Here is a 24,219-nt window from a genome sequence, read left to right as displayed (position 1 = left end):
TAGGGTCCCTCCCTCTTTCTCAAGATGCTTTCATTTCAGAACTTGCCTGAAGGTCGCGGTGCGCATGCGCGAGACTCGGGGCGGAAAAGTAACTGTCTGTGGGAGCTGGAGCGTGACTTTAGCTTGCCGGGGACGGCCGAAGGCGCCCGAGGGATCCCGAGGATCCCGCTTCGGGCGGGGAACAGTGGCAGCCTTCTGGTCTAGGACACGCCACCGCCACCTCCACCCCCACCCCCGCCCCGCAAGCTGCCGGGAATGCTTCTCCCCATTGGCTAACATGCAGAAGTGCCAAACACTTCTGCTCTGGAAACCGCGAACGAAATGGCCCAACGGAGCCGAGGGGAGCGGGAGGGAATAACCGACTGCGGAGGAGGGCGTGTGTTTGGGGGTCCGTCCGCCCGGAAGTCGGCCAGATACTGAAGTGTGTCTGTCTGGGTTGTCCGCTACTCGGGCAGTAGACTGCGAGGTTGTCTTTCAGTCGGGAAAAAAAAAATCCCTTAGTCAAGGAATCCACTCTTCAATCCGTTTCAGCCGGTCAGGGTATCTCTGGCGGCGGTTTCTCGCCGTATCGATCGGCTATTTCTCCCGAGCAGACGATAGGCATCTCTATGGGGTTCACCCGCAGGTCTGAGCGAATCTCTTTTGGCGAATTTGTCCAGGGTCGGTGATTTGAGTGCTGACCAAGCGCACGTGATTTGCAGGAAAGGCTGTACCTCTGGGGTAGCGGGGAAGAGACGTACACGGAGTGTTGTCTTCTTTGGATTGGTATCCGGGTTTTGAGAGCTGTCTCTCGGGGACAAGTGACGAGGGAGCCCGCTCACGCATTTGTGATCCCCCTACAGGGTGACTGGCGCTGTGGTTATACGGCCCCGCGCCTTGGGAGGATGCCATGGAAACAGAATCCTCGCTCTGCTCTCCCTATCTCTCTCCTGAGCACCCTTCCTCCCCACCGCACCCCACACACTCCTTAAACATTTGAATGAATTTGTGTGTATGAGCGATCCCAGCTTCAAAAATACCTAAACATGAGATGTGGGAGGACTTGCACTAACAGATATTAAAGCTTATTATCAACTATGAACTATAGGAATTAAGACAGTGTGGTACTGGTGAAAAGAAAGACAAACATACCAATGGAAGAGAATAGAGAGCCCAGATACAGCTGCACACATACTTGGACCAGTGATTTATGACACATATAGCACAACAGAGCAGTGGGGAAAAGGACCTTTTTTTCAATAAATTATTCTGGGACAATTGAGAGTCCATATGGAAAAATATGAAATCAAATTCCTCCCAGTTTACACTAACACAGCAATACATTGCATGTGAATTATAGACCTTTATGTGAAAAAAAGAACAATAAAGCTTTGGAAGACAACATAGGAGAATATCTTCATGACCTCAGGGTAGGGAAAGTCTTCTTAAGCAAGACACAAAAGGTTCTAAAAGTTTGATATATGTCACCATGTTAATATGATATTCTATGTTTTTCTTATCAAAAGACCCCAATAAGGAAGTGAAAAGTAAGCCATAGAATAGGAAAAGATACTTGTAATGCATAACTGACAACTTGTATCCAGAGTATATTAAAAGCTCCTAAAATTCAGTAAGAAAAAAGACAAACAACCTAATGGAAAATAACAAAAGACTTGGACTGGCACTTCATAAAAAAAAAGGAAATGCAAAATAACTGGTACACATGAAAAGATGCAACACATCAGTCATCAGGAAAATGCAAATTAAAAGCTCAATGAGATGCCATTGAGATGCCACTCACCAGAATGACAATGCTGAATGTTATCGAGAATATGGAATAATGTGAATTCTCAAAGGAGCGTAAATTGGTGGAAAGCAGTTTGATATCTACTGAAGTTGAAGATATCATACCCTATGATCTAGCAATTTCACTCTTGTACATATACCCACAGAAATGTGTGCTTTTGTGCACTTAGAGACATGTGTAAGAGTTTTGGGCAACATAATAGCCAAAAATTGGAACTCAAATGTCCACCTACAGTAGAATGGATAAATAATTTGCAGTAAGGCCACACAATGGAATATTACACAGCAACACAACAAATGGAAAACTACATGCAAGGAAATGGGTGAATATTTTTTTTTAAAGTATTGAACAGAAGAAGGTAGCTACAAAAGGATAAATGATAAATTATTCCATTTGTATAAAGTTTCTTGGGACTTCCCTGGTGGCGCAGTGGTTAAGAATCTGCCTGCCAATGCAGGGGTCACAGCTTTGAGCCCTGGTCCAGGAAGATCCCACATCCCACATGCCGCAGAGCGCCACAACTACTGAGCCTGCACTCTAGAGCCCGTGAGCCACAACTGCTGAAGCCCGCGCACCTAGAGCCCATTCTCCGCAACAAGAGAAACCACCACAATGAGAAGCCTGCTCACCGCAACAAAGAGTAGGCCCCCCTCGCTGCAACTAGAGAAAGCCCGCACTTAGCAATGAAGACCCAATGCAGCCAAAAATAAATAAATACATAAATAAAGTTTAAAAAATAAAAAATAAAGTTCCTAAACAGGCAAAACTAACTACTGTATATTGTCTAGAGCTGCAAACTTAGATGGTAAGATTATCCAGCAAAGCAAAGGAGTAATTCACATATAAGTGAGGATATGGAATACTTTGGGGAAGAGAGAGGGCCATGATTGGAAGGGGGCCAGCAACAGTCTTCCAGGGGTACTGGTACTATTGTATTTCTTGTCCTTAGGTGTAGGTTACATAGATTGTTCACTTTACAAAATTTTGTTAAAATGCGCACTATGTTGTGTGCACTATTCTGAATGTCAATTTAAAAACTCAAAAAGTGATAGGGGCTTCCCTGGTGGCGCAGTGGTTGAGAGTCTGCCTGCCAATGCAGGGGACACGGGTTCGAACCCTGGTCTGGGAAGATCCCACACGCCGCGGAGCAACTGGGCCCGTGAGCCACAATTGCTGAGCCAGTGCGTCTGGAGCCTGTGCTCCGCAACAGGAGAGGCCGTGATAATGAGAGGCCCGCGCACCGCGATGAGGAGTGGCCCCCACTTGCCGCAACTAGAGAAAGCCCTCGCACAGAAACAAAGACCCAACACAGCCATAAAAAAAAAAAAAAAAAGTGATAAACAACAAGGTCCTACTGTATAGCACAGGGAACTATATTTAATATCCTGTGATAAACCATAATGGAAAAGAATATGAAAAAGAATGTATATATATGTGTAACTGAATCGCTTTGCTATACAGCAGAAATTAACACAACATTGTAAATCAACTATACTTCAATAAGTTAAAAAACAAAACAAACAAACAAAAGTCAAAAAGTACCTGCCTAGAGACATGTTTCTGCCATGATCACATATGAGAAATCTGAGATCAAAAGTTGTCCACAGAGAGGGAGTCAGGATACAGATCCTCTCTCTATTCTGAGCCAGCCGAACCACATTCAGAGGATCAGGTTCAATTCTAGGGATCACACAAAGACTGATAAATTTCATCCTGCCACTAACTGGGTGGGTGCATTTGGGTAAGCAATTTAAATGTTCTGAAATTGTAACTCTGTGAGGTGATGGATGTGTTAACTAAGCTTACTGTGGTAATCATTTGGCAATGTATACGTGTATATCAAATCATTATGTTGTACACCTAAAACTTATACAATGTTATATGTCAATTACATCTCAGTAAAGCTGGAAAAAAAAAATTCTGCGCCTCATCTGTAAAATGACAATAACGGTGACTTTTGCATAGCAGTGCTGTAAGACTTGGTAAAATAGTAAGCAAAAAGTCCTTTTCTCTGTATCCCATCCATGAGAGGCTCAATAATGTTAACTGCTAGAAAGATAACCAGAATAATAAAGACTATGGAAAGTCAGATTCTTGCGAAAAAAACAAATGCTTATATGGGAAGGAAAATAAAACTTATAGAGCACTTGTTAGTTGTCAGTTTATTTGCCTAGTTGTTCCTAGTCTTGGTTGCAACAGAGGCAGAGAATGAGGACTCGAGGGTGGAAGTTAGAGGGGCAAATGGGAAGAACTTTCTAACAGTCTGAGCTGTCCATCAATGGCACAGGCTTGAGAAATTTTGAGCTTCTGGTGCCTGGAAGTCTGGAGGAGTCAGGGAGCTCAAAAGTCTTTGTCACATGGGGTGTAGGAAGATTTCTGCACTGAGATAGAGGTTGAGCTCCACAAAAGTTGCCCTGCCTTCTGCCCTGAGCTTTGATTCTTTTCTTTTATATTTTTAAATTTAATTTTATTGATTTTTTTATACAGCAGGTCCTTATTAGTCATCAGTTTTATACACATCAGCGTATACATGTCAATCCCAATCTCCCAATTCATCACACCACCACCCACCGCCACACCCCCACCCCCACCCCCGGCCACTTTCCCCCCTTGGTGTCCATACGTTTGTTCTCTACATGTGTCTCAATTTCTGCCCTGCAAACCGGTTCATCTGTACCATTTTTCTAGGTTCCACATATATGTGTTAATACACGATATTTGTTTTTCTCTTTCTGACTTACTTCACTCTGTATGACAGTCCCTAGATCCATCCACGTCTCTACAAATGACTCAATTTTGTTCCTTTTTATGGCTAATATTGCATTGTATATATGTACCACATCTTCTTTATCTATTCGTCTGTCAATGGGCATTTAGGTTGCTTCCATGTCCTGGCTATTGTAAATAGTGCTGCAATGAACATTGGGGTGCATGTGTCTTTTTGAATTATGCTTTTCTCTGAGCTTTGATTCTGCTGGGAATCCTCACATCCACTCAGGACTTACTCCCCAGGACCTTTCTCATCATGTCTCCAGTGGCTTTCACCATTTTTTGTTTGTTTGTTTGTACAAAGATCCTCAATAATATATCTGTTTTACATCACAAACCAGTTCACACATACACAAAACTGAAATAAAAGTTTGAGAAACAATATTCACCTTTATTCCATGTAAATTGCACTCTGATATTTTCTGTTTTTATTCTTTTAAAGCTGGTCTCGAGACTTCCCTGGTGGTCCAGTGGGTAAGACTCCACGCTCCCAATGCAGGGGGCCCAGGTTTGATCCCTGGTCGGGAACTAGATCCTGCATGCATGCCGCAACTAAGAGTTTGCGCGCTGCAACTAAAGATCCTGCCTGCCGCAACTAAAGATCCCGTGAGCCGCGACGAAGATCCCGTGTGCTGCAACTAAGGCCTGGCGCAGCCTAAATAAATATAAATAAATAATAAATAAAGAAATAAATACTAAAAAAAAATAAATCTGGTCACAACTACTAAAGTGATTTCACAACTACTCACTAATGGTTCTGAACCCACCACCATCCCCTCTTCCTTCCCCTCCTAGCTCAGCTTCTCTGGGACTTCTCTCTCTGAGACCCCCCTCCACCTTTCCTTCCTTTTCCATCTGCAGTAGCTGAGGGGAGAACCTCTCTCTCCTCCTTGCCAACAGTCTGATGAGCCCCTACCATAGGTTTATTTCACGGAAGGGCCCCCCAGGGACAGCGTTGTCGGGAAGGTAGCGCCTGCAGGATGTTGTCCTTGCCTGGAGTGACCAGCAGAGGGCAGAACACCAGGAACTCCAGGGAAGCCGGGTCTGTGCCTAGCCTGGCCCCTCCCTTATGCTAGATTCCCAGGGCTGTCCATTCATTATCGTCTTTGATTTATTCATTTGTACATGACATAGTGTATATTCAATACACAATGCCTGGCGCATAGTAAGCCTATAAAGTGGAATCACTCAGTCATTCCACACCCATTTGTTGAGCACCTACTATGTTCTAGGTGCTGGAAATACAAAAATCAAAGATTTGACCCCCGTCCTCAAGGAGCTTGAAACTTGACTAATAAATGGAAGACTAAAGGAGAGTTTAAAATGAAAGGTTATAGGCTTAGGAGTACATGTAGACACCAAAGGTAAGTGAAGTCCAGCTAGGTAAGGTTAAAAAAAAGAAATACAGACCAAAGCTCAGAACAGCATGAAGCGCTACCATTTGTGTAAAAAGAGGGAGAATGTTTATATGTGTTGACTTGTATCTGCATAAAACATCTCTGAGAGCTCATGTGAGAAACAGGTAACATTGGTTTCTCCAGGGAGGAATATAGGAGAAGAGGAGGGAGGGACTGTTCATGGTATGCCATTTTACACTTCTTTCTTAAATTCTGAGCTACCTAATTTTGAATGACCTATTCATTCAGTCATAAAGGAGAGAATCTGGAAAAGCTTTCCTAGAAGGGATGCTTAAACCTAGTTGTGACTCTACATGAATTAGCTGGATACAGAAGGTGTCTCAAGCCCAGCATGAGCTGGTGGAGGAATTAAGAAAAGCTCCACTGATGGAGCCCTGGGGGCAGGTGGGGTGAGCAGTGGGGAGAGCTGAGGCCTCAGGGGTAAGCAGGCGTAAGCAGGACCCTTACCCATGGTGTGGGAAGGGCCTTGGTGCTAAACCCACAAGTCTTACAGGAAGTAAGCAAGGGAGCCACAGAGAGACACTGCAGCCAAGGCATTGGGGGTGGGAGTAGAGGGGCCAGATGAGGGGAGCTCAGTGGGAGGCTGTTGGAACAAAGGGATAGACAGATGAGTGTGTGAGCAGGGTAGAAGGTAGAGTCTTGAGGAATTTGCATCTGATCAGATGGCATGGGGGAGTGGGCAGAGTTCTCATCTCTTCTTGGCCTTTTTCTCCTCTCCTGGCCCCACTGGTCTGTTTCCTCAGCTCCGATGCTGCAGGTGATGTCACCCCCTTCACCCATTTCCGTGGTCTGGTAGAGAAAAGTCAGAGGGGCCAGGGGGACATGCAGACACTACTGCAGAGTCACCCCCCCCACCGTCCCCAGCTTCTAACCCTCAGAAATGGTGGAGGGGGGCAGGGAGTATGAGCATTTCGATGCTATTTTGAGCCCCACTTTAAACCCTGCCCCTGGATAAGCATCCTGCCTTCTCCAGCAGGCCGGGGCCTCTGTCTCCCTACACAGGACCAGACACATGTTGGCCCAGGACAAAATGAAAGTGTGGGACCCTTGTTCAAAAATTGAGAATTTCAAGATGGAAGCAACAGAGTGTTAAATGAAGCACAGGGCCCTTCTAAGCAGGGGGCCCCGTGTGACAGCACAGGTGGAATACACCCACAAAGTCCCCAGGCCTCAAGCTCAGCTGGGGAACTAGTGGGAGGTGGCTGGGGGCTCTGACTAACTTTCCCAGAGACCCTGAGGTCAGGGTTGGGTAATTGCCCTCTGCCTGAGGTACCAACATGCTGAGCAGATAAGACCCCGGCCCCCACTCCACTCCCTAGGGCTGCAGGGGTGGAGGGGGAGCTGCCTGATCCACCAGGCAGGATTTCAAGCTGCAGCCAGCCCTAGGAGCTGAGCCTGGAATTAACGAGTCAGCTGTCTCCTCTTCCCCTCTCCTCCTTCTGATGCCTGGGAATTTCATCCTGGGAGTCTCCGGCGAACGTGCAGTGTGGAAGGAAGGTGCTAGAGAATTTGAAACTTGGGAATTATTCAGCTGGATGTTAGTTGACCAGGAAATCAGAAGTTCAAGAGCATCCCACCCGCCTTCCTCCCTTTTCCTGGCTTGGCATCATTTTACTGCTCAGGATCATCAGAATTTCAATGATCGTGTCCCTGCTTCGTGTCCCCACACCTCTGACCCTCTCTGCTTGGTCTTTTCACGGCCCTCTTCCTCCATCCCAGTAAAGCAAAAGTCCCTAGGGGTTTGTCAATCTGGTCCATCATCTGGACGTTGGTGGCCTTACAGAGTGAGCGCTGGCCTGGTGAAGCCCCAGTTTGGTGCCAGCGAGGAGATACCATGTTCCAAAGATGAGGTGCTGTGAAGAGCCTGCTGGACATGCTCTGACCTGAACCAGTAACAACATCCATCTGGTGCTTTCCTTTCATGGCAAAAGGCTCAGGGATCTGTGGGGTGGAGGTGGAGAAGGGTGGCTCGGATTACTTCAGTGACCCACCCTCAGAACATCATTCTTGCCCTCTGAACTTGCTCATGTGAAGGAAGGAATGCTGTCACCAGGGCACAAAATACTAATTCCTTTGAAGTGGAAGCTGAGATTGCCTTTGGCCACTGGAGTCTCCCCTGGCACTAGGAAAACAGACAGAAAAGGGAGTCAGGCTGTTGGGCCCACCACTGATCTTGAGGTCCTATGATGGTCACCACATCTTAGGGGGACTAGGAGGGTACAGGTGGAGCCAAGAGAACCTCTGGGGCACTGTGCCCTGAGTAAAGGTGTAAGTAGATAAGGTAAGGGGCCCCTGGAGAAAGAGAACCAGGCATGGCTTTCTTGACATAAGAGAGGCCATTTTTGGCCTAAGCCATTTGATGATCTAAGCCTGGCCACAATGCTTGCCCTTGAACAGGTCTCAGTAATTAAAGATCTTAAGGGAACAAAAGAATGCAGAAACAAACAACTGTTATCAGGTGAGAGAAGTTATTGTACTATATCAAAGATAATATACCAGTTGTAAAGACTCCCAGTTCTGCTTCACTGGTAAAGATTAGCCTAAAGCGCTCAACCACCAGATCAGCTGGAACCTAAGGGATAATGATGTGGACCTTTTTTGACCCTCATGACTTCAATCAACTCAAGCTTGGACTCCTGTGGACCCTTCATGAATATGCATGTATCCTTAGCTTAAAACTTCCCCAATTTTACTGCTTTGGGAAAGATCCCTGGTGTTCTCCTTACTTGCTGTAAGTAATAAATCCTTCTCCCACTCTTTGGCTTGGTTGTGTCTTTTAGCTTGACACCCACCAGGAGGCAGACTGGGTTTTTCAGGTAACAAAGGTGAGCAGAAGAAACCACTGCTCTACCTGGAGCCCTGATAAGGGTTCAGAGTCCTGAGGAATGAAGGTGGGGTCCCCTGGACCAAGAACTCCAACCAAGAAGGAAGCCATAGCCCATGACCTACACCCATATGACTGTAGCCCCCATCTGTTTTTCCTTTCTCACTGATGGAGCCGTATGGAATATTAACACTTCCCCATTAAAAAAAAAAAAAGCATTATATTTAAATGTTTCCTCTTCTTTTCCTGCTCCTAAGCAGAGTATATTGGGGTGGCTGAACTTATTATTGAGGTCACAGAATGGGGTAGTGTGGTTACTATGGAATTGGGAAAGGAGTGGACGGTTCCCGGGAGATCCTGGATTCTGACCAGTGGCCCATGACCTCACCTGTAGGAGCAGGACACACCGTGGGGCTGTGGCCCACTGGGGAGGGGTTGAGGGAGTTTGCAGCTCAATGTATTATGTTAGGTTTGTTTTCAGCTCAATGTATTATGTTAGGTTTGTTTTCAGATCAATGTATTATGTTAGGTTTGTTTTCAGCTCAATGTATTATGTTAGGTTTGTTTTCAGATACTTGCTTTCAATTCTCTCTCTCACCCCCCAAGCCAGAAACTCTTCAGCATCCTTGACCACTACCTGTCCCTCGCCTATCTCTCAATGAGATGTCAAGATCTGAAAACTTTATTTCGCAAAGAACTCCCCCTCTAGACTTATAGCCACTGCCCTAACCCACCTCTTCCCTGAGCTCACAATCATCTCCTTAACTCCCTCTCTGCTTCCACTCTTTCTCCTTTCCATCTTGTCAAAAGCTATTCCCTTCTAAACGCAAACATTACCAACCCACTCCCAGCAGATTCAGTGGTTTAATATTGCAAACAAGACCCTCTGATGGTCTCCAACCCCACCTCTCTAGCAGCAGATCCTAAAAATCTAGGCCTTTCTCTTGACATTCCAACAACTGATCTGATGAGTGTTTGCATTCAAACCCATGTTCTGTTTTTCTTCTTCTTTCATCTATTCCTCTGTTCATACTGCCCCTTCAACCAGATTTGCCACCCATCCACCCTTTACAACTTAACCCCTTAGGACTCAGCTCCAAATATCACCTACTTTTCGAGGCCTTTCCTGTCCTCCCTCCCAGGATGCAACGCAGCCACTCAGCTGGATTTGATAGCCCTTCTATGTGTCCCCCTCATACTCCACGCAGACCTCTCTGACATTGCACTGAATGCATTATATCATGAATGTCTGTCTGTGGCTCCTTTAGACAGTAATCTTCTTGCTAACAAGGCCTAGGAATTAGTCTTCCAGACCTTAGCAGGATCCAGCCTCCCTTATGCTAATCAAAACCTGGCCTTCTGCGGCTTAAATACCCTCAGCAGCTTCCTATTGCAATGAGGGTCAAAAAGAAAGTTCTTACCTGAGCTCACAGCAAGGTCCTTTAGACTTGACCTCATCTTCTTCTCCAGCCCCATGTTTTACCCCTCCCAGGTTTGTCCTCACCCCGCACCCCCCACTTGCCTGCAACAGTTCACTTTGACAGTTCACATTGCCCTGACTGCCCACCTGCTGTGTGTTCCTGCACCACCCTTGACTTTCCTTTCCTCACGGCAGCACTTACTGATTAAACTGTATCCCTGTTTCATGCCTTCTATGCTAAATTCCATGAAAATAAGAGCCATTTGAATTTAGCTCACTTTTCTATCCTAGCCCAGCATGGAACAGGCACTCAATAATATTCAATAAATCATGACATCATGACTTTACAAGCTCTTTTTGTCCCAGGCCATCTGGGGTGATCCAAATGACTAGGAGGAGTTCCACAGGACCGGACATGAGGTGGGGGAAAAGGACACCCCAACTCCAGTCCTCAACCCAAAAGCTCTGATGGGAATTCTGGTTCCTAGGCAGACAATGGAGGGGGGAAATGGGAGGAGTAACTGTTTCCCAAGGACTGTCCCGGGTCTCAGGGAACTGCAGTCTTTTCAGACCCCACGAGTTTAGGTGTCAACTGCTGAGCCAGGGAAGCTTTCCTGGGAGTGTTTCCAAGTGGGGTCAGCAGTGACCTAGCAGGTGGTAATGGGAGAGAAGAGTTCAAAGCAGGACTGGGGAATGGATTCATGATGCATGCAGCCAGGCATCTTTACTCATTCTGTGACTAAGAGAAGGTGGACATCCACTGGTTCCCTGGGCGTCCCAGGATACTTGGTTCTGGATACGGAGGGGGCTGAGGAGGGGCAGGCATTCAGGGTGAGGGGCTCCAGTGCCATCAGCTTATCATACAACCGCCTTTTTCCTTGAAGGGATTCTTGTCCTCAGGGATGCCTTTGAGAAGAGGGTCATTTCCTGCTTCGGCCTCCACGTAATCCTTGATTTCCTTTCCTGTCTTAGAAATCTGCGAGAAAGTAAAGTGTGGTTCGAGCCCTTGTCTGTTGCTCAGGATTCATGATTTGTTCAGTCCCAAGAAAGCAGGCTTCTGGGCAGGGTGGGGATAGAGGCCGGAGAGGAGAAAGATGAGAGGCACAGGCAGGTGTGAGTTCCTCGACCAGAACCGCAAAGCCTGACTCTTACTGTGAGGGACTTTTTGGCCAGGCCCGGCCCAGGGACAGGGCCGGACACGTTGAGCCCTCCAGGCTCTGAGGTTATCTCTTACACACCTTTGTGGGATCAAACCTTGGCCTCCTTCCACTTCCCAGCCCATTCCAGAGGCACCTCCTGCTCTTTCTACTGCCCTGGAGAAGGCCCACCACCGGGCTGTCCATCACTTCCTCCTTCGTGTCCCGGCTCCATGAGGACCAGAAAGGGATGGAGAAGAGGGAGCAGGGAAGGGAATAGGAGGCTCACCGGAGCTCTTGGGTTCTTCACTTCCTTCTTCAGCTGCTCCACCTCCATCTTTAAGAGCTCCTTCTCGCTGAGCTCCTGGGCCATCCTGCCCTGGAGAGACCAGGTCCTGGAAAGGATTCCACAGCTGGGATTGCAAATCCCCTGGGCTCCCCCAGCTCCCTCCTCTGTACTCCCCACACCTCAACTTCTACCCTCTTCCCTGCTCACCGTATATTCTCATCACTCACCGTAGATTCACTGCACCCCCATCCCCACCCCATTATGAGTCTAGCCTCTGGAGGAGAGGATGCTCCCAGCCTCATGGGGGAGGCACACACAATCTTTGCCCTTTAGATAAGACCTGTCTATGGAGGGAAAGGGAATCAGAGCGTGGAGAAGGGTTTTTTTCAGTGAGGCAGATTTGGGAAGCAAAGTTATTGTTCCACCTAATGACACAGGTAGAAGTTTTCAGGAAACTCCAGGTCCTGTCAGAAGACAGAGTAGTTTAGTGACTAAGAGAAAGACTCTGGAATCTGCCAGACTCCAACTCTGATCGTGACTCTACTGCTTCCAAGCTGTGTGGACTTAGGCAAGTTGCTCATCCTCCTTGAGCCTTAGTTTCCCCATCTGCAAAATGGGTATAATAATGGTACCCACCTTATATGATTATTGTGAGTACTAAGAAAATAATGCATGTAAAATATTTTAACACACTGCCTGGCACTTAATGAACACAATACATTTATCATCAGCCCAGTGCAAACTTAGCCCCTCTTACCTGCCAAGAAAGAACGTGCACTTCAAGTCTTGTCCCCGATTCAGACAAGATGGAGTTTGAGCCTCCTAGCTCCTCATCAGCTGAAAGTCTTTGGATAAAGCAGATGGTTTGGAAGCCCAAATCTCTGATACCTAAGCTGATCATAGGCTCAAGGTTCTAAGCCCACCCAACAGCCTGAGCCTCCAAGACTGCCACCACTGCAGGCACCCTGCCCCCTGCATTTGTCCCCCTCCTGTAATGACCCCTCTGGCTTAGAGCCCACTTCCCTGTTCTCACCCTCCAGCCCTGATTGCTCCCCTTCCCCAGCCTTCTCTCCCAAGCCCTCTCCTCCCCTACCTCTGAGCCTGCTCTGAGGCTATTCTTCCCAGTGAGGCAATTCCTAGACCAGCTCCTAACTTCCCTCACCCGAGAAGCCTTGTGTTCCCATTTCGAGCCCCACCATTTCACCTTACAAGGTTCTCCCAGCTCAATCTTCATTCACTCATTCAGTAAAAATGTACTCAGGACACTGTGCCTGTCAGCACTTGCGCCCATGGCTACCTCTAACACCTGTGTCCACACTTCTTTGCCTCCATGCCTCCTCTTGAGCCCCATGTGTGGGTCTCCCTCAGCAGTCCCTGAGCTCAGGGCCCACGTCCTGATCTCTCTCTTGGTCTCCTCCCAGGACCACCCAAGGGCTATGCCATTTAACAGTCACTGAGCTCCTGCTCAGGCTGACGCCCGTCCAATGACAGGGAACCCTCTCAAGGAGCAGATGTTAAGGGACCGATGTGGTCAGTGAGGGATCCTCTTTTTTCTCCTGACTCTAGAATGAATGACAGAATCCCCAGTGGGAGGGGCGGGGAGGAGCCCCGGAGTCCGTCCTAACTTCCCCTGCTCCAGGATCCAAGTCCCACTCACAGCTCTGAGCACTAAGAAATTGAGATCAGGACAGGACCCCGGACGTCATCCAGTCTGAGTCTCCTGTGAATGCAGGAGATGGAGCACAGACCTCCTGAGGCGGGCTCAGGGCTCCGGCCACCGCTGCCTCCTAAGACTGACCTGTTCATCTGGAATTTAAACCTAGTGCTTCTCAAAGCCAAGTCCTTCCTGTTGTCCCATCTGAGTCCCTGATTCTACGCTTGGTCAGTTTCATCTTGTCCTGCCGCTATCAGGCACAGAGCATGTATGTACACCAGATCTTCATTGCAGGTGACCCTTCAGAGACTTGATGATGATTCTCAGGGGACCTCTGGCTGTATCTTCCCAGTGTCCAGCCTGGTTTCCCCGGCTGCTGCTTCGACTGTTTTCCATTGTTGCGGCACCACCGCCCTGTGGCCCCGAGCACAACCGGTCTCCATATCCTCTCCACTCTCCAGTCCCCTGTCTCTTGGTGACTCATCCCCGAGCTTCCCAAGGAAGCCCCCACCCTCTGCCCTTTCCTCCCCTTCCATGAGTGGAAAATCCATCTCCACCCCCAGAGCAGGCCAGCCCCCTTCCTCCTGTCTCCCATCCCAGCCCCCGTTGCAGTTTCCTCTCCAGGCCCAGGGAGCAATCACAGCCGCCCCGACCTTGGCTTCCTCTGCTGGGAGGGATTGGGGGGCTGGGCCCCCGCAAGGGGCCCCCAGCTTCCCCCTTCGCCTGGGCAGGGGACAGAGAAGCACAGGCCCAGGGAGCGGGGACTAACTTCCTCTTGTGCCGGAATGAGCATGTCTGCCCTTTGCAAGTGGGTTTGGGTCTCTCAAGCAGAGGAAACCAAAAGCAGTGAGAGGGAGGGAAGGCGGAGCGACCAATCAAGGGCAGGGTGAGGCGCAAAACCAGCGGGCTCCCCGGGGAGCCAGGCAGAGGCGGGGGGCCATGGCGGAGCTGCAGCAGCTGCAGGAGTTTGAGATCCCCACGGGCCGGGAGGCCCTGCAGGGCAACTACAGCTCCCTGCTGCGAGTCGCAGACTACTGCGAGGACAACTACGTGCAGGTAAGCAGAGCAGGCGCGGCCCCGGCGGCCCAGCCCCTCCAGGGGCCCGGACCCCATCCTGACAGGTGCTCGGCCTGGGCCTTGGCTGATCTAGCCTCCCACTCCAGGTCGGCTTCATCCCAGTCCCGCAAACTCTAACGCTGACTCATGCTCCCCAAGCCCCCACTGTGCCCCTTCTCTCTCCCAGAGCCTCAGAGATGGCCGGCAGGCAGTGCTACCCTGTCCTGCTACAGGCCTCATCCTAGGCTCATCTCCCTCCTAGCCTTTCACTCAGATCCAGAGGCCCAAAAGACGTCCTCACACACCTGTTGGTGCCATCATTCCATGTTCAAGCTGGCTCTAGGTGAGACTTCAGAAGAACTTCTTCCCGTTGTCATGAACTTGAGATGGACGAGGGAAAGTTCTGTTCCTGATATCTGAGGGAGAGCCGAGAGATGTCAGACTACGCTAGGTTAAAGAGATGGGGTCTGACTCAGAGGCAGGGAGATGGACAATACGACTGCCGGGAACAGGCTACCGGCAAAAGATAAGGATAGTGGCATTTTAGAATAGTTTTCTAAATTGTGGGGTTGTCCCAGGACCGCAAGTCTGGAGCACGCGAAACTTAACAACGATCGAGCACTTCTGTTATTTCATTAACCCTCATAACTCGCCTTGCGAGACAGTATCATTATTCCAATTTCATAGATGAAGAAACAAACAGTTCAGGGAGGTGAAGTGACTTGTCCAAGTCATACAGCTTGGCAATGGTAGAGCGGGCATCAGCCCAGGACTCCTGACTTCTGAAGATGAGCCCTTTCCTCCCTGCCTTCCCCTCCCTGACATGCTGTATGATTTTAAGACAGTTATTTGCACTGGGACCTCCCGGCTCAGTAGGAGTGTGGAAAAAAATAATAATAAAAGGAGCAAGTGCTTATGGGAAAATGACAGATTAAAGAGAGTCAATGATAGCAACAGTTAAGGCGCTTTGCTCTGCACCCGAACTGCCCTCATCGCCTCCTTCAGTCCTCACCCCAGTCTGTGAGGTGAGGACCACTCCCACTTCACAACCAGGAGGCTGAGCTTCGGAGAAGTTAACTCACTTTCCCAAGGTCTCCAAGCTAGTGGTAGAACCTGGATTCGAACCGGCAACTCTGACTCCAGAGCAGCACCCCCAAACCTCTAGTTGAAAATGCTACCCCGCGTGTAGATATTGAGTGACTGATTGTAGCTACTGCAGATGAGCTGGAATGCGGCTTGTAAACCAGCTCTATTCTCCAAGCACTGGAAGGCATGCTCCTTCTATGGACTAGGATGGAGGCTGGCCTTCCCATTCCTTCAGTAACTTCTGCGCATCTCAGAGCACTTCCAGATGGGTTCTCGTTAGCACACAGTGTGCACACAAAATTTGAGGTCGCAAAGAGCTGAGTCCAATTTCCAACTCCTGGACCTGGGACAAGTTTCCCCTCTGATTCTTATATCTTCCTTCACAGTGGTCATATGGGTTAAATGTAATAATGTATTAAAGCATTTAGCCCAGCGCCTCCTCCTTAAGAAGTGCAGGATAAATGGCAGCTGTTATCATTATCACCATCATCATCATCTTTCATCAGAAGGATGGAAGACACATATAGATATTAAAAGTCAATTCTAGTGAGGTGAAGCAGCCCTTGCAAAAACACTCAGGGCATCGGAAGCCCTGACCCAGGTCAGAATCTGTAGATTTATGCTTCCTTCATGCAGAACACTAGCTACTAGACCACACAACCAGTTACCTTTCCAGACTTCTCTGACGATCTTTGTCTGGGGGAGCAAATGCTTAGGAAGTGTTTGGATGACTTCTCAGAACTGGTCTTAAACAAAGCCTGGTTCCCACGACCTCCCTCCCTCCCTCACCCCTCCCTCCACCCCAACCAGGTGTCAGGAAACTCATGGGGAATGGGGGAGGGCAGGCTGGGGTGAACTGCAGAGTTCTCTGTCAGGGTCCATTGAATTTGTAGACAGGATGATTTGCATGATGAATAAGCAGTCAGCCATGAAGATGGATCCCAGACCTTTGTCCCTCCAGACCTCACTTTCGATTAAGAGCAAAGCCAGGGGTCAGTAGGCATCCAGGCTCTAGCCTCCCAGAGCTGGGCCCAAGCAGACATTTTTCCTGTTTGGACTGACAGGAAAAATCCAGTGATGAATTCCATATGCCAGTCCAGGGAGGGGACAGTACGGGAGAGGCCAGCTAAGACCAGAGAAGTAGTCACTGCTCCATTCTGGGCCTTTGTTCATTTCCTTGCCTACTAAAGGAAGGGCTTGAACTAGAATAAGACCTGCTATGCTTTCTGGTTTGATTTCTTTGCCTTTTCAAGGCACTTGGTTACATATGTTGACGAGATGTAAATTGGATGCAAACGAGCAGCTCTTACCCTCAGTTGGAACAGAAAGGCAGGGAGGAGCACCTGAGGGGAAAAGCGTGGAGGGGGTGTGTGGGGCGGGGTGTGTGTGTGTGTGTGTGTGTGCTGTCCAGAAGGTTCTGGGCCTGCCCTTTGGCTCGAGCCTGGCTTGGCTCCCAGGTCTCTCTCAGCACCCTGCTCGGACAGGTTCTAGGTCTGTTCTCCACTGCAGGCCCTGAGGAGTACCTGAGAGCCCTTAGCAAGGAGACCCCAGTGTGCAGCCTTGCTGGTCACTCCGCTGGTCTCTCCCCAGACTTGCCATGGATTGGCCCCCTGCCCTCCATGTCCCTGACCTGAGATGAGGAAGCTGTCTGGGGAACCAAATGACTGGAGAAGCTTTGTCCCAGCCCGCACAGTCCGATCTGGGACGGAAAAAAACCCCTCTTCTGTCTTCAGCCACTCCCTGCCCACCCCACCACCACTGACTGGAAGCGTGGCCCTGGCCAGCACCTGGCACAGTGCCTGGCACGCAGCAGGAAGATGCCCAGCAAGTGTCTGGGTTTGCATTCCATCCGCTGAGTAACTCACAGACACATATTCATTAAGTATCGCCTGTGTGTTGGGCACTATTCCAGGATAGGATACAGAATATAACAGATGCGCTCCCTGCCCTCACAATGCTTACATTTGTGTATGTGTGTGTGTGTGTGTGTGTGTGTGTGTATAGATAATAAAGTGGATAGATAAATAATTTCTGATAGTGCTAAGTGCTATGAAGAAAAGAGAACAGAGTAAATCTGATAGTGAGTCAATACAGAAGTGGGCTGGAGGAGATCTTAGGGCGGTGAGAGAAGGTGTCTCTGAAGCGCTGAGATTTAATAAGGATTCTAGAAAGAAATACAGCAAGTGCAAAGTCCTGAGGTAGAGGAACTTCCTTGGTGGCACAATGGTTAAGAGCCCGCCTGCCAATGCAGGGGAGATAGGATTGATCCCTGATCCGGGAGGATCCCATATGCCACGGAGCAGCTAAGCCCGTGCGCCACAACTACTGAACCTGTGCTCTAGAGCCCACGTACCATGACTACTGAGGCCGCGTGCTACAACTACTGAAGCCTGCACACCTAGAGCCCGTGCTCCGCAACAAGAGAAGCCACCGCAATGAGAAGCCCGTGCACCGCAATGAAGAGTAGCCCCTGCTCGCTGCAAATAGAGAAAGCCCGCACACAGCAACAAAGATCCAACGCAGACAAAAAGAAAAAGTCCTGAGGTAGAAACAATCTTAGCTTGATCAGGAAGAGAGACCCAATGGCCAATGTGGCTGGAGGGGCGTGAGTGAGGGAGAGCGGAAGGCAATGAGGGTGAGGAAGAAAGCAGGAGCCAGCCTTGTGAGGCCCTACATAGGCCACGGTTAGAAGTTGCTTTATTCTCAGTGTGTTGGGAAGCTGTTGGAGGGAATGAATGATTGAAGTCACTCTTCCTGGGCCCCAGTTCCTTATCTATAAAATGGATCAGATTATTGCTTCCCAAACACCAACTTGAAGACTGGAGATAAACCAGGAGCACAGGAGTCACCTGAGGAACTTTTAGAGGTACAGATTCATTGGCCTTACGCCCAGGAGATTCTGGTTAGAAGGTCTGGGATGGGGGCCTGAGGTTGGTTGTTTGGTTTTCAAGTCTGAGAATATCTCTTCCAGCCAGTATTGACTTCCTCTTTCCTTTCTACCATTCACCCTTTACCCCATCCCCCACCCAAAATCTCTTCAGGAGGATGGTGGGGCCAATCCTGTGTGACTATTTGAGAAGGGTGCCTTTTCCTTCCCTTGCACCCAGTCCTCAAGGCTGCAGATTCACTTTCCTGATGTCCCCTGAGTCCTTCTTACTACGTCATTCTTTTTTTTTTTTTTTATTAAATTTATTTTACTTATTTATTGGCTGTGTCAGGTCTTCGTTGCTGTGCACGGGCTTCGTAGCGGTGTGCGGGCTTCTCATTGCGGTGGCTTCTCTTGTTGCAGAGCATGGGTTCTAGGCATGCAGGCCTCAGCAGTTGTGGCACGCGGGCTCCAGAGCGCAGGCTCAGCAGCTGTGGCGCACGGGCCTAGTTGCTCCGTGGCATGTGGGATCCTCCCGGACCAGGGCTCGAACCCGTGTCCCCTGCATTGGCAGGCGGATTCTTAACCACTGCGCCACCAGGGAAGCCCTTACTACATCATTCTTACAGAAACCTCCTCAAACATCTGAGGGTTGCCACTTTCTCCCAACTCAGCCCCCACCTTCCCTACACCCTATCCCATCCCAGCCCACCCAGCCACGGTCCCAGTGGAACATGCTGGCCTCAGGCCAGGGCTGTGTGTATTTCAGGCCACAGACAAACGGAAGGCGCTGGAGGAGACCATGGCCTTCACCACCCAGGCCCTGGCCAGCGTGGCCTACCAGGTGGGCAACCTGGCTGGACACACTCTGCGTATGTTGGACCTTCAGGCGTCTGCCCTGCGGCAGGTGGAAGCCCGTGTGAGCACGTTGGGCCAGGTAAGGGCTGTGGGAATGCTGCTCGCCTCAGACCCCAACTCTTCAGCCCCACCTGGACATCTTCTGCAGCAAAAGCTCTTTCTTGCCTCCCTCCATGTCCAAACGCCCACCTCTGTCACAGAAGGCTGGCACTCCCCAAACTTTTCGAGCCTTCTTGTCTTTGTGGCTGTGTCTCAGGGGTGGGCCTTGCTGCCCCATCGGACCAGGAACTCCCTGATGGCAGAATTTTATCTTTCTCTGAATTCTATCCTACATGGTAGAAAGCAGGCTCTCCCTATCACAGTGGCTGCATAGGACAGGAAAGAGGCAAATGGACCCTGTTTCCATATAAACACAGGCGGTGATTTTATAAATATCCCAGACTCAGAGTGATTGCTTGGCAAGGTCATCCTCAGCCCTGGAAGCACTGCCACCACCACACAGCACCCCCCGCCCATCTAGCATATGCACCCTCCTCCTTCCTTCCTGGATCCTTGGCCGAGGAATTGCCCCATAAACCACACGCACAGATCCAGCTACACATTGGTCTGGCCTGTGCATCACTCACATGTTCAGTGCGGGTGTGTCTTTTCCTCTCACCCCAGCAGATTGGAGTTCCCACCCTCTCAGTGCTGTAGGTTTCTCCACAGTACATTCCAAGAGGAAGTTAATTCACTTATATTATTGTCCCCCCCAAAGGAAGAGCTGATCCAGCCACAATTCTCAGCCACCTCCACTTTATCCCCCTCTGCTCCCAAGCCAACCCAGTCTCTTCCCAGCATCCCCAGGGATGTTGTGTTTTCTCTTCCTCGGTTCCTGCTCAGCTAATAATAACCCTTGTTCTCTTCCACCAGGAAGTTGCTCCAAAGTGGCTCCATCCTCAACTGGCAACCCTTTCCCCAAATGCTGTGTGCCCTTGGGGACAAAGCTCACTCTTCCTCTGGACTTCACTGTCTCCGATGGTCCCTCCTCCCACCCCAAAGTCTTAAGGGGAAGGGCGCTGTGCAGAGGCTGCCCCACTGTCATCTCCAACCCTGTCTTGCAGATGGTGCACATGCATATGGAGAAGGTGGCCCGAAGGGAGATCGGCACCTTAGCCACCGTCCAGCGGCTGCCCCCCAGCCAGAAAATCATCGCCCCTGAGAGCCTGCCTCCCCTCACGCCATACTACAGGAGACCCCTCAACTTCGGTTGCCTGGATGACATCGGTCATGGGGTCAAGGTAGAGAGAGGGGCTCCTCCTCTTTCTCCACAACCCACCCTCTTCTCTTTTTTTATTTTTTGGCTGTGCCACGCAGCATGCGGGATCTTAGTTCCCTGGCCAGGGATCGAACCTGTGCCCCTTGCAGTGGAAGTGCAGAGTCTTAACCACTGGACCACCAGGGAAGTCCCCCCACCCTCTTCTGCCTCATGACTCTCTTCTCTCTAGACCTTCAGTTTTCTTCCTCAAGCATGTTCCTGTCCCAAGCTGCAGTCCCTTTCCGTCCTCACTCCCTGAAGCCATCACCCTAAGTGGCTCCCCTACTCCACAAGGCCTCCTTAGAGAAGTCCCCTCCCCCCGCTTCCTCCTTAAAAATTCTTCATGACCCTTCTCTTCATAACTGACCTTTACCCTGTATCACACGATCTGCTGCGAGTGACATCTGGGCACACCCCCCCTCATCCTTGTGGGTGGCGGGTGTGTGTGAAAGGGAAGAGGGGGGAGGGAGAATGTCAGGGTGCGCATGAGAATGGCGGCCCAGCCACATGAGATCGGCAACTTCCTCTGTCTGGAGGTTTGAGGTCACTGCACTGAACAGTCACCCCAGAGCTGCTGTTGGGTGGGAAGGGGCCGGGACGCAGCCACTCAAAGGAGGACACTGTGAATGACTCTGGCATTTTCTTCACAGCCCATGTCCTTCTGAGAGGTGGGAGAGGACATCCCCCATCCCATTTTGTTGATTACTTGTCCCCACACTCCAACATTCCAGATTAGATGGGACATTCCCCTGTATCTAAATGGCCCCTTGATATCCTTAACACGCCATCTCCCCCCAGAAAGAGAAAGCACACTCCCTCCTTCAGTCACCAGGCCTCCTCACCAGCAAGTTCTTCCTTCTGTCCAACTTAAATTCTTTATGCTTGAGCTTGAGTCCCTTGTGAAGGGTAGCAGAGGACATCACTCCCCATGCACCCACTCTCGGGGAAACCCTGTCACTAACAGAGGTGCTCTCTTGCATGTGGGCTTGCACCTTGTCACCGGTACACTCTAAATGTTCTGCTCCTCTCTGCCCCAAACTCCCCAAAGCCAGTTCCCCAGGCCTGCGAAAATGACAGGTGGGACATTTCTAAGTCAACCTCTACCTCCTCAGCCGCGCACTGGAGTTGGGGTTTCTCAGAGTTAGGGACCACCAAGCTGAGCGCTGGGATGCTTTGCGAGCGGGTGGGGCTCAGCCGCTGAGGCCATGCAGAGGAAGTGGCCTTCTGACCGTGCCTGTCTGAGCCTAGGCAGACTTGAGGCCTGGGATCCAGGCAACGAGCAAGAGTGGGTGGGGTGGGGTGGGAGAATGGGCTGGGAAGTGGAACCGGGAACTTGCTGTGTCCGCGCTCTCCCTCCCAGTTCTCGTCTGCCCCTCCCCCATTTCCTCTCTGGGATGAGGGGGCTATTGCAGGTCCCCCCGGGTGTCAGCCCCGCCCCCTGCTCCTCCCGCAGGATCTGAGCACACAGCTGTCGCGGACCGGGACCCTGTCTCGAAAGAGCATCAAGGCGCCTGCCACACCCGGCTCCGCCACCCTGGGGTGAGTGAGGCCCCCCCGCAATTCTCACCTGCGCCGCCCCATCCAGAAACCCTACTCCCCCACAGCCCCCTTCAAGCCGGGCGCCAAACTTCCTCCTCCGCCAGTTGCCACCTCCCCCCCGCACCGACCGCCTGCTCGCCTGATGCCTTCGTCTTGACGACACCCCTTCTCTCTGCCCACCCCCAGGAGAGCGCCCCGGATCCCCGAGCCTGTGCAGCTCCCCGTGGTGCCGGACGGCAAACTCTCCGCCGCCTCCTCTGCCTCCTCCCTGGCCTCGGCCGGGTGAGCCGCACAGGTCCAGGTTGGGGGTGGTCGTGAAGGGTGGGGGGTTAAGAGTACTCAGGGTCACGGGGCGGGGCTTATGACGGAAGGGGCGGGGCCAGTTGGGTGCTGAGTTAGGAAGGTGTCCCCCCGCCCCCAATCTAGCCGAGCGCCCGCTTTCTCTGGTCTTCAGCAGCGCCGAAGGTGTCGGTGGGGTCTCCACGACCCAGGAGCAGGCAGTACTCCCACCTCCACCCCCTCCACCTGCTGCCTCCGACGGTTTCCTGCCGCCCCCTCCGCTGGGGGAACTGTGCCTGCCCCCGCCGGGTAAGGAGCTCTGCCCTCTCCTCCTAGCTCAACTTTGGGGTCGTTCTCACCTCCCAATACTTCTCCCCACCCTCACCCTTGTTGGATCCAACTGGGTCTATGTCAGTGATCACTTTGTCCAAGGCAGGAGTAACGGGAAGAAAGGCGGTGGAGGGAGTGAACTAACATAATTTAGCCCCTGCTTTATACCAGACCCCAGGGTCAAAGCTTCTCATCCATTTTCTCACTTTTACTTAACCTCCTAGGATCTTCACACTCCCAGTTAATAGATGAAGCTGAGCCTGAGAGGTTAAACTAAGTCCCTCGGCTCACTCAGCCAAGTGGCAGAGTCTGACAGCCCTACCTACAACTGTTCAATGCTACTGTATTTACTGAGCACCTACTACCTGCTAGAGGCATTGTGGGAGGACCAGGATGAACGGGGGCTGAAAGCAGATTGCAAAAAATGGGTAGATCCTGGGGCCCTGCTCTCCAGCACTGAAGTTTCTTGGCATGGAGGGGGTTGCCTGTGTGACACTTGCAGCCTTTCTGCTTTCCCTCTCAGCCCCAGAGCTGCCCATGCCCCTGGACCTGCCCCCTCCTCCACCCTTGGATGTAGATGATTTGGGGCTGCCACCTCCGCCACCACCAGGCTTTGGGCCTGAAGAACCCAGCTGGGTCCCTGATGCATACTTGGAGAAAGGTACTTGACTCCTGGGACTGAAAGGCACCAGATCCTGGGGTCAGGATTCCCCCCTCTTCTAGCCCAGAGCCATTCTCCCCTCCAGCTGCAAAGGGGTGAGGCAGTTTTTCCCCACACCCCCGTAGAGAAGAGAAGCAGCCGGTCTGATATTGAATATTATCTCAGCTGGGGAGGAGTCCCGGGGCTTTGGAGAAGGCATCTCCTGCCCCACTCCCCACGTTGCTCCCTAGAGTCCAGTATGCGGGCACCAGCATCCCTGTGGCAGGGCAAGAGGCACATCTCATGGCACCTTCTCCTCCCGCCCTGCAGTGGTGACACTGTACCCATACATCCGCCAGAAGGACAACGAACTCTCCTTCTCTGAGGGCACCGTTATCTGCATCACCCGCCGCTACTCCGATGGCTGGTGTGAGGGCGTCTGCTCAGAGGGGTCTGGATTCTTCCCTGGGAACTATGTGGAGCCCAGCTGCTGACAGTCTGGGCTCGCTGGGATGCTGACCCAAGCACCGCCTTGAGTGAGCCTCTTGAGTCCCACACCAAAGCCAGCTCCACAGTCGAGACTGGACCAGGCCTGCACATCTCCTGGGCTGTAAGCTGTCTGTTACTTCTCCAGAGGCCTGCTGGAGACAGGAAAGAACTGGAAACCAAGGAGTTTGGTGACCTTGTCCACAGGGGACCCTTACACCATGCAAGACAGGGTCTCCAGCTGCAAGTGCCAACTTTGAATAAAACTCTGATGACCTGATGATTGCCCTGTAGGGCTGGGGAACCGAGGGACTGAAAGGCAACCCACTTGTAAGGCTCCCGCTAATTGAGCCCCCTCTGCCTGCCCTAAGCAGCAGTATCCCCCATCTCCTCGGTGCTCATTGAGCCCTCTGCACTAGACCCCTGTGCCCCTCTGCAAAGATGGGCTGCACCCTGCTCTTTTGCCTGTTGCTTGCTTTGTTATGT

At 50.9% G+C, this 24,219-nt stretch overlaps 2 protein-coding genes and 1 non-coding gene across 3 annotated transcripts; 1 reads left to right on the top strand and 2 right to left on the bottom strand.

Annotated features, from left to right (window-relative positions):
• Window positions 1-10,847: 10,847 nt before the first annotated feature.
• On the bottom strand, window positions 10,848-12,550 carry GNGT2 (G protein subunit gamma transducin 2). The gene is made up of 3 exons (XM_036837842.1): window positions 12,400-12,550; window positions 11,643-11,748; window positions 10,848-11,193 (listed from the first exon to the last, which is right to left on the bottom strand). The coding sequence occupies exons 2-3, from the start codon at window positions 11,724-11,726 to the stop codon at window positions 11,068-11,070; spliced, it is 210 nt and encodes a 69-aa protein (XP_036693737.1). The 5' UTR covers window positions 11,727-11,748; window positions 12,400-12,550; the 3' UTR covers window positions 10,848-11,067.
• Window positions 12,551-13,922: 1,372 nt separating this feature from the next.
• ABI3 (ABI family member 3) lies at window positions 13,923-24,163 on the top strand. The gene is made up of 8 exons (XM_036835295.1): window positions 13,923-14,352; window positions 19,074-19,241; window positions 20,266-20,442; window positions 21,913-21,998; window positions 22,185-22,280; window positions 22,453-22,586; window positions 23,131-23,268; window positions 23,578-24,163. The coding sequence occupies exons 1-8, from the start codon at window positions 14,236-14,238 to the stop codon at window positions 23,739-23,741; spliced, it is 1,080 nt and encodes a 359-aa protein (XP_036691190.1). The 5' UTR covers window positions 13,923-14,235; the 3' UTR covers window positions 23,742-24,163.
• Window positions 20,534-20,606, bottom strand: TRNAG-UCC. The gene has a single exon. It is a non-coding gene; the product is annotated as a tRNA-Gly (tRNA).
• Window positions 24,164-24,219: the final 56 nt, after the last annotated feature.

This window comes from Balaenoptera musculus, chromosome 20 (assembly GCF_009873245.2).
Source record: "Balaenoptera musculus isolate JJ_BM4_2016_0621 chromosome 20, mBalMus1.pri.v3, whole genome shotgun sequence".
Taxonomy (NCBI): domain Eukaryota; kingdom Metazoa; phylum Chordata; class Mammalia; order Artiodactyla; family Balaenopteridae; genus Balaenoptera; species Balaenoptera musculus.
The sequence above is the reverse complement of the archived record's forward strand: the minus strand, read 5'-3'. Positions and strand labels throughout refer to the sequence as shown.